The following is a 14,579-nucleotide window of genomic DNA, read 5'->3' as shown; positions in this document are numbered from 1 at the left end:
TATTAATTTTTGTTTCTTACACTCTATCACTATATCACGACGGAAAGACCTCTTTCAATGCACCGGTTCTGGGATGATTCGCCTCTGGGATGATTCGCTACCGCTGGCGCGCATCGCCAGTGCCATCAAGGATTGCGGCTGGATCGACCTGGACAATGTTCCGCTAATGGTCGCCAACACGCTATCCAGCTCGTGGGATCGCTTGTTTGCAGGGACATCCAAGCTTGCCGTGGAAAATCTGTGCCACAGCGCCAAGGACATCGGCCTGTGGGGCATCTTCTTCATGTCCGATCCACTCAAGTACGAAATATGCTGTTTGACCTGCAGGACCAGGATGCTGTTGTGCATGATGGTTACTGACAGCGAAGTTGACCACGACAAGAACCTAATCATAACGAACATGCTGCAGCAGCTGGGGGCTCGACGCCAATCTGCGAGGACATTGGCCGCCTGATCTTGTGCGACAACCGCCGGATCCCGCTGCACGAGCTGAAGCACCAACACCGAAGGCCGGGGCAGGCCCGTGAACAGAATCGGCAGCATAATCCTTGCGTTCTACCTCCAGTGGCTCATGAAGCTCTTGTAGAACGAACTCTCCGGCAGGGGCCGCGGGTTTGTTGTCATCGAAGATCTGAGGGCTCACCTTGGTCGAGGCGCACTTTTCTGGAGAGGCAATCGTTTAGTTTTCATCCTCAGCCACCCCAGCTGATACGTCGGCCGAGGACGGGAGAAATCTGCGGAAATGAACAAATGTTTACTGGATCATTCAAACCTTAAAATCTAGCCGCAACTGTTTAAAAATTAAGCTTAATTTAAACTAAAATCGATTTCGGAATAGTTTTTTGTTGGCAAAAACAATTCGATTCGTGGTTTATTTACTTTGTCGGACTGCTCGAATAAAATCAAAACATTTCAACAGTGTGACCAGTTTCGCGGAAAACTGCATGAACAAATATTTCATGGCAACCCTGACTGCATGAAAAAAATATATTCAGTCGAGCACGACGAGCAGAATGAGCGCGATCTGGCACGATTAGAGATCCTGGATCTTATTAGAGAACGGCCATCTCAAACCAAGAGTACCAATCGAAGCACTAAAACTGTCGAACGGAGGTACCAATCGAGCGAAAAACAACAACGATGAAGGTGCGATGAGCGAATATAGTGGAATTTGACGCGATATGATGCGATTTTTATCAAATCGCGAAGTGTCATTCCCCTCAGATCAGAAACTGTTTTTAATCGGTAAAAAGTTTTACATTAAAATTGAAATAAGGCTTTAGGACCCTATTCATTCCTTTATCGCAATACCAGTTAATAAATAAAAAAACATTGATTTCTCGAATAAATGTTAATCAGTATTTATTTAGTAGGTGTATTTCAGAAGCAATAAGTAGTAACAATATAATGGATAAAAAGAAAAAAAACAGCTTTAGATTTCTGATCATTCGTTCTGATCAGGCTTTAGTGGAGATGGGCGTCAATAGCATCGAGATATTCAATGATGCGGAGTTTCTTGTAATCCTTGACCACATCCAAGAGTTGCTGGTTGTGATCAACCGCGTTCGGATCGACCGTTTTGAGTCCAGCTTGAATTTCGCAAACCTTGCCTTGAGCCGCCTTTTGTTCCAGTTGAAGAGCATTAATCAAGGGGATGATTCTTGACTTTTGAAGCCCTGTCGAGCGAATCGCGCGTGCCAGCTTTCGTGTCCGTTAGTATCACGCGGCAAGCCAGCTTTAACGTTGGCGTTGACGCTCCACAACTTAGGATCGTACAAAGGAGCGACTTTTCCGCCCGTGGTCGGGTTTACACGGCCGTTCACGTAGATTGCGTCGACATAGTCCATCCATTGTTTGAGTTCTGGGGGTGTTATTTTCTGGAGTTCCATGAACGCTGATGAAAGAATTAACTATTTAGTTACAATTCTCAAGATATTTTAATTCGAAACTCACCATTCGGGATTTCTTTAGATGGCACAAAAGCAAGTGCCTTCACGCGACAGTAGTGCCGATACAGTTTGTAGTTATTGCTAACCTTCACCGCGCATTTGGTTTCAACGTTACGCCACAATGCTTGCGCAAAATGGAAAACACGTTGATTGCCTCACGTCGTGGAAAACTTGTCTGAACGCGTTAAGTTGAGCTTGCTCGAAATCAGTGTAGATGCGCTTGGGTCGGAATGAGATATTCATCCCGTTGGCAATAGTCAGGATGCTCTCCATGACAGCAATGTAGAGTTCCTCGCTTTTGGATGACATGAGAACATAAACTGCAGGAACGCTAGTGTCGTGGTTGGGTGCTACCGAGCAATGTAGTGTATACAGCTGACACAGAAGCGGCGAAAGTCCGAACGTGCCATCCCTGTCCAGTACGTCGCACGTGCCATTCTGCGTAGATCTCCTCCGTGGTGAAGAGGAACGCACACTGGCCTTTTCGGATTTTACGCAGCCGTGGTAAAATTTATCACCGTCCAGAGATATGCGTAGGTTCTCTGGTACGCTCAACTCCGCGATGGTCTTCGGGTCTGCGGTGCAAGCTGTACGGGCTCGCTTAATTATTTGTCGTTGAGCGTTCTTCGACATGCGTGCCTGGGTCGCGTTAGAGACCCTAGCGCCGGCTTCGGAAGCTACGCGGGATGGGGCAGCCAGGCTTACTACAGCGTCCTCCTTCAAGAACTGGCGCAGCTTGAGGTCATCAACCTTCATTGGATCTGGTACGTGGCTGTGCGGAGTCAGCTTCCTGGGCTCGTGAATACCACCAGCTGCCACTGTGGTAACTGCCCGTCCGGCACAATACGAATCCGAATTTTTGCCATGCTTCCGATTCCGACATTCCCAATAGTGGGATTCATCACGCTGTAAAAGTAAAATTGAACATTATTTTTTTGGATATAATAGTTCTCGGAAAAGATCCCTATAAGTTTGTATGGATTTCAGTATTTTTTCTCAAGTAAGAAAATAGCGGTGAAAAATGAGGTTTTAAAACTTGTGCCATCCATAAACTACTCGAAAACATGAGTCAGAGGTATTCAAAAACAACTGACAGAAAGAATCTTGACTCAATGTTGCCAAACGAATGTACCATAAATGCAGTTAAGGTTATGCACGTGGTTTTCTAACCTCACTTTTTTGGCCTTAAGTTAAAGTCGGAAAAGTGACAAATTGTTTTCATTACAACTTACAGTTTTGTCCTTCACGTAGTAATACCCGTCGAGGTAAAGTAAATCTCGGCCGTTAGTTGTCTTCAAGATCCGGGAAGAAACAACTTCCGCCGTGGGATCTTTGGCTCCAACCGGGTTGTCGTCCGCATATGACTCCTCCAGCGTGGAATCTGTTTCTTCCGGAACATTTTCAGCATCTCCTTTCTGGCGGTACTACTACCTCCCGGAATCCGTTTGGCCTCTTTGGTTGCTTCCTGTGTATCAACGTCATCGTCGGACCAGCTAGAGTCTGCTTGACTACAGGACTGATACTCATCGGAGTCATGGGACCTCGCCAAAATATCCGCTTCGGAATCCTGCGACCTCGCCGAGATGTTCAGCTCCGATTCCTGTGGCGTTTCGAAATGTCAGCATCGGCCAACGATTCGGCTTGCAGCTTCTTCCGGTTGAGCTTTGTTCCTTGGCACGCCATTTTGCATCCGCTCACTGCAAAGATTTTCAACTGAATGACTGGAAAATTGACGGGCGTCCGATCGAAAACGAAAAATGGCGCGAATGAGGACTAAAGAAAACGGAGAAAATTTGCGCGGGAAGTTTTTTTTTTATTTATATGCACGGTTAACTGAACGTATAAAAATCAAAAATATGTTTTACTGAAAATAATAACAACTTGATTCTAAGTAATGTACAAATTTGAATTTTCAGTTGAACTATTTAATAAATATTATTGCATTTGAACACAACTTATAACCGCAAGAAATAATATTTGTTGCAAAACCGTTGTTGGGTGATTTTCTAGACTTAGCCAAATTTTGTCGATTTATGATTAACCCCAACATTTACTAAGTTTCAGTTTGTGTGTAAAGAAAAAGTTTTGATGGGCGAAGGAGGCGGATTGCGGCAATAAAAATTTCGGTAAGTAGCGTGAAAATGGTACTGGCCACGGAACTGGCTCCAGAAGAACTTTTCTGACAACCGGAAGGCCAACAGCTCCATCCCTCTTGCCAGGGAACTTATTCTGGATGGTCACGGAGCCGGCAAAAACATCCGAAGAGCCAAGAAGTATCCTCCCTCTTGCGCAGGGTACTTCTTCCGGATGATTTTGGCAGGTTCCGCGACCATCTGGAAGTAGTCCCCTGCACAAGAGAGAGGATGCGGTTTGGCCTTCCGGATGATCAGAGAACCGGCAAAAATCATCCGGAAAGAGTTCCTAGCGCAAGAGGAATGATGATTCTTGGCCTTCCGGAAGGTTGTTGTCGGTCCTGTAACCATATGAAACTAGTTCCTTGCACAAGAGGGAGGATACTTCTTGGCCTTTCGGATGTTTTTGCCGTCTCCGTGATCATCCGGAAGGATTTTCCATCGCAAAGGAGGGCTTTCTAAAAGTTTTTGCGGGTTCTGTGGCCCTACACTTTTCCAAGGAGGGAAACGCTAGGCGGAAAGATGAATTTACCCCAGTTAACTTATTTTTCTTCTTCAGATATTAGGCGACCCCTGCGAGACTTTTGCCGGGCACTTTTGGAACCAGTTCACGTTCAAGAACCCGAAAAAGACAAAAACGGATGGTGCAAAGGTGGCGAGCAGGTGCTGAGGCGGAAGATTATCGCGTGGCGCAGTACAATGGCGACTACTTGCCGAGCGGATCGTGCAGGTTGCCGGTGCACTCCTCACCAAGGATCATTGCACCGAGGACAAGCGGTTGAGCTTTAGGTGAGTCCCATTTTTAACTTCGTTGATCGGATTTTTGATATTCTTTTCGAAATTCCAGATTCCTTAAGACAAAAACGCAAACGCATGCGTGAGGCCAAGGCCAAGGATCGGGTGGCCGCCATAAAAGCTGCCGGCGGTGATCAGAATTCGATTCGATTCGTATCTGGAACGGCTGGACGTGCCTGGACGAAGCGACGACAACGCCGACGATTTTGACTACGAGGTGAACTTTATGAACGAGTTCGAACAGGAACTGGCCAAAAAGCGCGAGAAGAAGAAGGAGCGAGCGACTAACGTCATCGCAGGTAGGCTTGGCGGCTTGATTCCTGAAGCCTATTTGAGATTCACAATTTTGATGATTTCAGGAGGACGGCGAGGATGGTCTAGAAGATCAATTTCAGCATGATGGCGAACTACGACGTACCGACGCCGGTCCAGAAGTACGCAATTCAGATCTTCTTGAGCGGACGGGACGTGAAAGCCTGCAAATCTGTACGGTAGTAACAGAATCCAGAAGCATATGGGCAAGTTGGTCCGCTGCTGCCACGCCGGGTTGCCTAGACCCCTTGCTGGACGATGCAGACCGTAGGCTATTATACATGAGATTCGAGGACTACCAGAAGAGTTGCATCGAGTGCTTATTCGAAAATTGTGAAAATATATACTTAAGCATCAAATTTGTTGTATTTATTAATTCTAAAGTGAAATGAAACTTCAGTATTCAACAGCATTTTTCATTGTAAAATTTACAGCAAAACCCATAGTAAAAGCACCAACCATTTGGGACCATCCATAAACCGCATGGACAAGTGTTTTTTTCTTAACTTATTTTTATTAGGTCCTTTCAGGTGCTTGGACCAGGTTAGGACCGAGGGACAGTTCAAAATACATTATAATACATTACAAAAAGATGTTATTTTCCTCCATACTTGAAAATGTGCCACAGCTCAGTCGAACTGTAGCGCACCTCCTCTCCTTCCGCCGTGGGGGTGGTATCGGCGCCGGCGCCGTTATTTTGTTGACTGCTTCCTGCGGGCCGAGGGCGATCCGGCAGCGGAGGGAACTCCGGCGGCGTAAACGCCGGAACTGCTGGACTCTACTTTTTCGCCTTTCGTACCGGCGGTTTCGGATTCGATGATTGCTGCCGCATCCGGATGAAATCCGCACGCTGGGGGCAGCTTCGGTCCATGGCTTCGTGCGTTCCGTTGCAGTTGGTACACCTCTTCGGCTCGGCTTCATACACTTGGCAGTCGTCCGTCGTGTGGGGACCCCCACAGCTGTTGCACCTGGCCTTGAGGTGACAGTTCCTGGTTCCATGGCCCAGATGCAAGCAGTTCCTGCACTGGGTCACGTTCGGCCGCTTGTTCCGGTAGGCCTCCCACCGGATGATAGTGCTTGCCACTAGAGACCCTAAATAGGGAGACTGGTCTAAGCTGGCAACGTATGTTTTGAGCTTGGCAACACTGATAAGTTTTGGAAGGTTGAATATTACTTCTTTTATGATGTAATTTTACCTCAATTTAGACTGAAAAAGTGACATTACACCAGAAAAGTGGTTAAATTACACATTTCTAGAGGTAAAATTACACCTTTTTTCTGACATAAAAGATGTACCCCTTCCCAGATGTAATATTACCATGACTTTTTTCTGTGTAGTTTTTGAATTAAATAATTGTTTTTCGCCGAGGATATAAAATTGACTACAGAACTGATTCGCTAACTCGAATGGAACTGCATACGAATAAGGTCTTCTAGGCCCAGTGAAAAAAAATAATAAAAATATTTCCATCAAAAGTGTCCATATGACATTGTGATCTTCCCCAAGGGATGCACCAATCTGAAGAAGCTCTCTGCAATGGCAAGCACTATCATCCGGTGGGAGGCCTACCGGAACAAGCGGCCGAACGTGACCCAGTGCAGGAACTGCTTGCATCTGGGCCATGGAACCAGGAACTGTCACCTCAAGGCCAGGTGCAACAGCTGTGGGGGTCCCCACACGACGGACGACTGCCAAGTGTATGAAGCCGAGCCGAAGAGGTGTACCAACTGCAACGGAACGCACGAAGCCATGGACCGAAGCTGCCCCCAGCGTGCGGATTTCATCCGGATGCGGCAGCAATCATCGAATCCGAAACCGCCGGTACGAAAGGCGAAAAAGTAGAGTCCAGCAGTTCCGGCGTTTACGCCGCCGGAGTTCCCTCCGCTGCCGGATCGCCCTCGGCCCGCAGGAAGCAGTCAACAAAATAACGGCGCCGGCGCCGATACCACCCCCACGGCGGAAGGAGAGGAGGTGCGCTACAGTTCGACTGAGCTGTGGCACATTTTCAAGTATGGAGGGAAAATAACATCTTTTTGTAATGTATTATAATGTATTTTGAACTGTCCCTCGGTCCTAACCTGGTCCAAGCACCTGAAAGGACCTAATAAAAATAAGTTAAGAAAAAAACACTTGTCCATGCGGTTTATGGATGGTCCCAAATGGTTGGTGCTTTTACTATGGGTTTTGCTGTAAATTTTACAATGAAAAATGCTGTTGAATACTGAAGTTTCATTTCACTTTAGAATTAATAAATACAACAAATTTGATGCTTAAGTATATATTTTCACAATTTTCGAATAAGCACTCGATGCAACTCTTCTGGTAGTCCTCGAATCTCATGTATAATAGCCTACGGTCTGCATCGTCCAGCAAGGGGTCTAGGCAACCCGGCGTGGCAGCAGCGGACCAACTTGCCCATATGCTTCTGGATTCTGTTACTACCGTACAGATTTGCAGGCTTTCACGTCCCGTCCGCTCAAGAAGATCTGAATTGCGTACTTCTGGACCGGCGTCGGTACGTCGTAGTTCGCCATCATGCTGAAATTGATCTTCTAGACCATCCTCGCCGTCCTCCTGAAATCATCAAAATTGTGAATCTCAAATAGGCTTCAGGAATCAAGCCGCCAAGCCTACCTGCGATGACGTTAGTCGCTCGCTCCTTCTTCTTCTCGCGCTTTTTGGCCAGTTCCTGTTCGAACTCGTTCATAAAGTTCACCTCGTAGTCAAAATCGTCGGCGTTGTCGTCGCTTCGTCCAGGCACGTCCAGCCGTTCCAGATACGAATCGAATCGAATTCTGATCACCGCCGGCAGCTTTTATGGCGGCCACCCGATCCTTGGCCTTGGCCTCACGCATGCGTTTGCGTTTTTGTCTTAAGGAATCTGGAATTTCGAAAAGAATATCAAAAATCCGATCAACGAAGTTAAAAAAATGGGACTCACCTAAAGCTCAACCGCTTGTCCTCGGTGCAATGATCCTTGGTGAGGGAGTGCACCGGCAACCTGCACGATCCGCTCGGCAAGTAGTCGCCATTGTACTGCGCCACGCGATAATCTTCCGCCTCAGCACCTGCTCGCCACCTTTGCACCATCCGTTTTTGTCTTTTTCGGGTTCTTGAACGTGAACTGGTTCCAAAAGTGCCCGGCAAAAAGTCTCGCAGGGGTCGCCTAATATCTGAAGAAGAAAAATAAGTTAACTGGGGTAAATTCATCTTTCCGCCTAGCGTTTCCTCCTTGGAAAAGTGTAGGGCCACAGAACCCGCAAAAACTTTTAGAAAGCCCTCCCTTTGCGATGGAAAATCCTTCCGGATGATCACGGAGACGGCAAAAACATCCGAAAGGCCAAGAAGTATCCTCCTCTTGTGCAAGGAACTAGTTTCATATGGTTACGGGACCGACAACAACCTTCCGGAAGGCCAAGAATCATCATTCCTCTTGCGCTAGGAACTCTTTCCGGATGATTTTTGCCGGTTCTCTGATCATCCGGAAGGCCAAACCGCATCCTCTCTTGTGCAGGGGACTACTTCCAGATGGTCGCGGAACCTGCCAAAATCATCCGGAAGAAGTACCCTGCGCAAGAGGGAGGATACTTTGGCTCTTCGGATGTTTTTGCCGGCTCCGTGACCATCCAGAATAAGTTCCCTGGCAAGAGGGATGGAGCTGTTTGGCCTTCCGGTTGTCAGAAAAGTTCTTCTGGAGCCAGTTCCGTGGCCAGTACCATTTTTCACGCTACTTACCGAAATTTTTATTGCCGCAATCCGCCTCCTTCGCCCATCAAAACTTTTTTCTTTACACACAAACTGAAACTTAGTAAATGTTGGGGTTAATCATAAATCGACAAAATTTGGCTAAGTCTAGAAAATCACCCAACAACGGTTTTGCAACAAATATTATTTCTTGCGGTTATAAGTTGTGTTCAAATGCAATAATATTTATTAAATAGTTCAACTGAAAATTCAAATTTGTACATTACTTAGAATCAAGTTGTTATTATTTTCAGTAAAACATATTTTTGATTTTTATACGTTCAGTTAACCGTGCATATAAATAAAAAAAAAACTTCCCGCGCAAATTTTCTCCGTTTTCTTTAGTCCTCATTCGCGCCATTTTTCGTTTTCGATCGGACGCCCGTCAATTTTCCAGTCATTCAGTTGAAAATCTTTGCAGTGAGCGGATGCAAAATGGCGTGCCAAGGAACAAAGCTCAACCGGAAGAAGCTGCAAGCCGAATCGTTGGCCGATGCTGACATTTCGGAAACGCCACAGGAATCGGAGCTGAACATCTCGGCGAGGTCGCAGGATTCCGAAGCGGATATTTTGGCGAGGTCCCATGACTCCGATGAGTATCAGTCCTGTAGTCAAGCAGACTCTAGCTGGTCCGACGATGACGTTGATACACAGGAAGCAACCAAAGAGGCCAAACGGATTCCGGGAGGTAGTAGTACCGCCAGAAAGGGAGATGCTGAAAATGTTCCGGAAGAAACAGATTCCACGCTGGAGGAGTCATATGCGGACGACAACCCGGTTGGAGCCAAAGATCCCACGGCGGAAGTTGTTTCTTCCCGGATCTTGAAGACAACTAACGGCCGAGATTTACTTTACCTCGACGGGTATTACTACGTGAAGGACAAAACTGTAAGTTGTAATGAAAACAATTTGTCACTTTTCCGACTTTAACTTAAGGCCAAAAAAAGTGAGGTTAGAAAACCACGTGCATAACCTTAACTGCATTTATGGTACATTCGTTTGGCAACATTGAGTCAAGATTCTTTCTGTCAGTTGTTTTTGAATACCTCTGACTCATGTTTTCGAGTAGTTTATGGATGGCACAAGTTTTATAACCTCATTTTTCACCGCTATTTTCTTACTTGAGAAAAAATACTGAAATCCATACAAACTTATAGGGATCTTTTCCGAGAACTATTATATCCAAAAAAATAATGTTCAATTTTACTTTTACAGCGTGATGAATCCCACTATTGGGAATGTCGGAATCGGAAGCATGGCAAAAATTCGGATTCGTATTGTGCCGGACGGGCAGTTACCACAGTGGCAGCTGGTGGTATTCACGAGCCCAGGAAGCTGACTCCGCACAGCCACGTACCAGATCCAATGAAGGTTGATGACCTCAAGCTGCGCCAGTTCTTGAAGGAGGACGCTGTAGTAAGCCTGGCTGCCCCATCCCGCGTAGCTTCCGAAGCCGGCGCTAGGGTCTCTAACGCGACCCAGGCACGCATGTCGAAGAACGCTCAACGACAAATAATTAAGCGAGCCCGTACAGCTTGCACCGCAGACCCGAAGACCATCGCGGAGTTGAGCGTACCAGAGAACCTACGCATATCTCTGGACGGTGATAAATTTTACCACGGCTGCGTAAAATCCGAAAAGGCCAGTGTGCGTTCCTCTTCACCACGGAGGAGATCTACGCAGAATGGCACGTGCGACGTACTGGACAGGGGATGGCACGTTCGGACTTTCGCCGCTTCTGTGTCAGCTGTATACACTACATTGCTCGGTAGCACCCAACCACGACACTAGCGTTCCTGCAGTTTATGTTCTCATGTCATCCAAAAGCGAGGAACTCTACATTGCTGTCATGGAGAGCATCCTGACTATTGCCAACGGGATGAATATCTCATTCCGACCCAAGCGCATCTACACTGATTTCGAGCAAGCTCAACTTAACGCGTTCAGACAAGTTTTCCACGACGTGAGGCAATCAACGTGTTTTTTCCATTTTGCGCAAGCATTGTGGCGTAACGTTGAAACCAAATGCGCGGTGAAGGTTAGCAATAACTACAAACTGTATCGGCACTACTGTCGCGTGAAGGCACTTGCTTTTGTGCCATCTAAAGAAATCCCGAATGGTGAGTTTCGAATTAAAATATCTTGAGAATTGTAACTAAATAGTTAATTCTTTCATCAGCGTTCATGGAACTCCAGAAAATAACACCCCCAGAACTCAAACAATGGATGGACTATGTCGACGCAATCTACGTGAACGGCCGTGTAAACCCGACCACGGGCGGAAAAGTCGCTCCTTTGTACGATCCTAAGTTGTGGAGCGTCAACGCCAACGTTAAAGCTGGCTTGCCGCGTGATACTAACGGACACGAAAGCTGGCACGCGCGATTCGCTCGACAGGGCTTCAAAAGTCAAGAATCATCCCCTTGATTAATGCTCTTCAACTGGAACAAAAGGCGGCTCAAGGCAAGGTTTGCGAAATTCAAGCTGGACTCAAAACGGTCGATCCGAACGCGGTTGATCACAACCAGCAACTCTTGGATGTGGTCAAGGATTACAAGAAACTCCGCATCATTGAATATCTCGATGCTATTGACGCCCATCTCCACTAAAGCCTGATCAGAACGAATGATCAGAAATCTAAAGCTGTTTTTTTTTCTTTTTATCCATTATATTGTTACTACTTATTGCTTCTGAAATACACCTACTAAATAAATACTGATTAACATTTATTCGAGAAATCAATGTTTTTTTTTATTTATTAACTGGTATTGCGATAAAGGAATGAATAGGGTCCTAAAGCCTTATTTCAATTTTAATGTAAAACTTTTACCGATTAAAAACAGTTTCTGATCTGAGGGGAATGACACTTCGCGATTTGATAAAAATCGCATCATATCGCGTCAAATTCCACTATATTCGCTCATCGCACCTTCATCGTTGTTGTTTTTCGCTCGATTGGTACCTCCGTTCGACAGTTTTAGTGCTTCGATTGGTACTCTTGGTTTGAGATGGCCGTTCTCTAATAAGATCCAGGATCTCTAATCGTGCCAGATCGCGCTCATTCTGCTCGTCGTGCTCGACTGAATATATTTTTTTCATGCAGTCAGGGTTGCCATGAAATATTTGTTCATGCAGTTTTCCGCGAAACTGGTCACACTGTTGAAATGTTTTGATTTTATTCGAGCAGTCCGACAAAGTAAATAAACCACGAATCGAATTGTTTTTGCCAACAAAAAACTATTCCGAAATCGATTTTAGTTTAAATTAAGCTTAATTTTTTAAACAGTTGCGGCTAGATTTTAAGGTTTGAATGATCCAGTAAACATTTGTTCATTTCCGCAGATTTCTCCCGTCCTCGGCCGACGTATCAGCTGGGGTGGCTGAGGATGAAAACTAAACGATTGCCTCTCCAGAAAAGTGCGCCTCGACCAAGGTGAGCCCTCAGATCTTCGATGACAACAAACCCGTGGCCCCTGCCGGAGAGTTCGTTCTACAAGAGCTTCATGAGCCACTGGAGGTAGAACGCAAGGATTATGCTGCCGATTCTGTTCACGGGCCTGCCCCGGCCTTCGGTGTTGGTGCTTCAGCTCGTGCAGCGGGATCCGGCGGTTGTCGCACAAGATCAGGCGGCCAATGTCCTCGCAGATTGGCGTCGAGCCCCCAGCTGCTGCAGCATGTTCGTTATGATTAGGTTCTTGTCGTGGTCAACTTCGCTGTCAGTAACCATCATGCACAACAGCATCCTGGTCCTGCAGGTCAAACAGCATATTTCGTACTTGAGTGGATCGGACATGAAGAAGATGCCCCACAGGCCGATGTCCTTGGCGCTGTGGCACAGATTTTCCACGGCAAGCTTGGATGTCCCTGCAAACAAGCGATCCCACGAGCTGGATAGCGTGTTGGCGACCATTAGCGGAACATTGTCCAGGTCGATCCAGCCGCAATCTTGATGGCACTGGCGATGCGCGCCAGCGGTAGCGAATCATCCCAGAGGCGAATCATCCCAGAACCGGTGCATTGAAAGAGGTCTTTCCGTCGTGATATAGTGATAGAGTGTAAGAAACAAAAATTAATAAATTTGATTTACACGAAATTCTTTATTCGAACTGTATTTACACAAAATTAAAAGCGAAATCGTTCCCGTTCTAGAAATTGATTAGGTTGACCTGCTGCTTGAACGCTCAGCTTTACTTGAACGGATGATGCAGCGCTATCTGCGGCTCGATCTACACTTTTGGACGACTTTGATTAAAATTGGGATTATTCTACATCAGAATCGCGGAACAGCAGTGGAGCGGCCGATTTGTTCATCATTCTCACTTCTACGAGTCGAACGTTGTCAACTGTTTGCCTGCCACACTGTTTGACTTCATCCAGGTTATCAACCGCGGCAATCTGGATGTCGGTGCAGCCGTTGAGCGCGTCGATACACTCGACCTATCGTTGGTATGGATGATAACCCGCGAACTGTCCGCCACCACCATCAAACCTTCTTCGGTTTGAACGATTCGAGCGACTTTTTCAGATAGGGTAGATTCCGCCGACGCACTCCAACATGGTTGCGTTCTACATGTCTTCAATGTTGAACATCTGCAGATGCTCGTCCGAGCCGTCCTCCTTGTCCTGCGCTCCACCCTTGTACTGAATTGGACATCTGCTTGTGCACCTGGACAAACTCGGGCGTGGGCAGTAGGTCCAACCGGATGTCGTGCATGACCACGCAGAAAATTCCCGGCAGATCGGCGTCCTACAAGTGTGCAAACAAGAAGAAGAACGACAATGTTAGTTACGGCTGGAGAGAGGCGACAGAGCACGCGTTAGTCCTCACTGTCGGGAAGTCCTTTATCACTGGAGTGGCAACGACAGTCCGTCGGGATTTGTGGTCGAGCAGCTGAGCGGTGGCGTATCCGGCGGGGCTTGTGCTCAAAAGTACTGCTTATATTTCCACCAGCCGTGGCCACCGTAATAACTGCTTAAATCGGTACTGCCGGACCAGTTCTGTTTTTCTACTGGTCGTTGTTATGGTGCTGTATTCACCTCCGCCACTCGAGCTCGAGTTTGTGCTGCTTTTGACCGAGATGCTACTTGCGGTACTATTTCACGAGTTTCTACTGCTACTTCCACCGGAATACTTCTGCTCTGACTCGCGGCACTGCTCGTGCCCGTACTGGTTGCGGTCGTGGCCGTGGATGCAGAACTACCGATTCAACCGGCCAGCTCACTGATTAGGTTGTTCGTAGTCTTGATGACGTTCACCGTCACCAATGATGACCACCAGCGGGTTGGACGAGGACGACGTAGGAACCATTTTGTTGACCGTAGACTTAAGCGCCGCGACCGTAAAACTTTTGCCGGTGGAGGTGTTGTTGTTGGAGGAGTTTCAGACTTGATTCCCTCTTGCCAGGCTAAGATTCAAGAGCGACTGCTGCAGACACATGGCCATGAGATTCGTCTCTGCAAATGAGGAACTGTGCAGACGAATAGTGTTGACTAACAACATCTAGGACAGACGTTCCCAAATTTCTTTTCCGCACCACCTGCCAAAAAATAATAACAGATTAGGATTGTTTCTTTAAACATACCTTTAAATTACTTGCAATAATTGAGATGCCCTGACGAGCTGTGATCATCTTCTACAGATTATGA

At 46.7% G+C, this 14,579-nt stretch overlaps 2 protein-coding genes across 5 annotated transcripts in view; both read right to left on the bottom strand.

The window, feature by feature from the left end:
- Window positions 1–14,579, bottom strand: part of LOC6033016 (hemicentin-2) — a 319,767-nt gene that overhangs the window by 89,016 nt on the left and 216,172 nt on the right. The window lies entirely within an intron of this gene.
- Window positions 22–934, bottom strand: LOC119766308. The gene is made up of 2 exons (XM_038250796.1): window positions 880–934; window positions 22–734 (listed from the first exon to the last, which is right to left on the bottom strand). Exon 2 carries the CDS (start codon window positions 541–543, stop codon window positions 55–57), a length of 489 nt encoding a protein of 162 aa, XP_038106724.1. The 5' UTR covers window positions 544–734; window positions 880–934; the 3' UTR covers window positions 22–54.

Source organism: Culex quinquefasciatus, chromosome 1 (assembly GCF_015732765.1).
Source record: "Culex quinquefasciatus strain JHB chromosome 1, VPISU_Cqui_1.0_pri_paternal, whole genome shotgun sequence".
NCBI classification, from domain to species: domain Eukaryota; kingdom Metazoa; phylum Arthropoda; class Insecta; order Diptera; family Culicidae; genus Culex; species Culex quinquefasciatus.
This window is presented reverse-complemented; position numbering and strand designations above follow the sequence as displayed.

Excerpts from the sequence above, each read along its gene's own strand:
- LOC119766308 (XM_038250796.1), bottom strand. The coding sequence starts at position 543 with ATGCTGCCGATTCTGTTCACGGGCCTGCCCCGGCCTTCGGTGTTGGTG.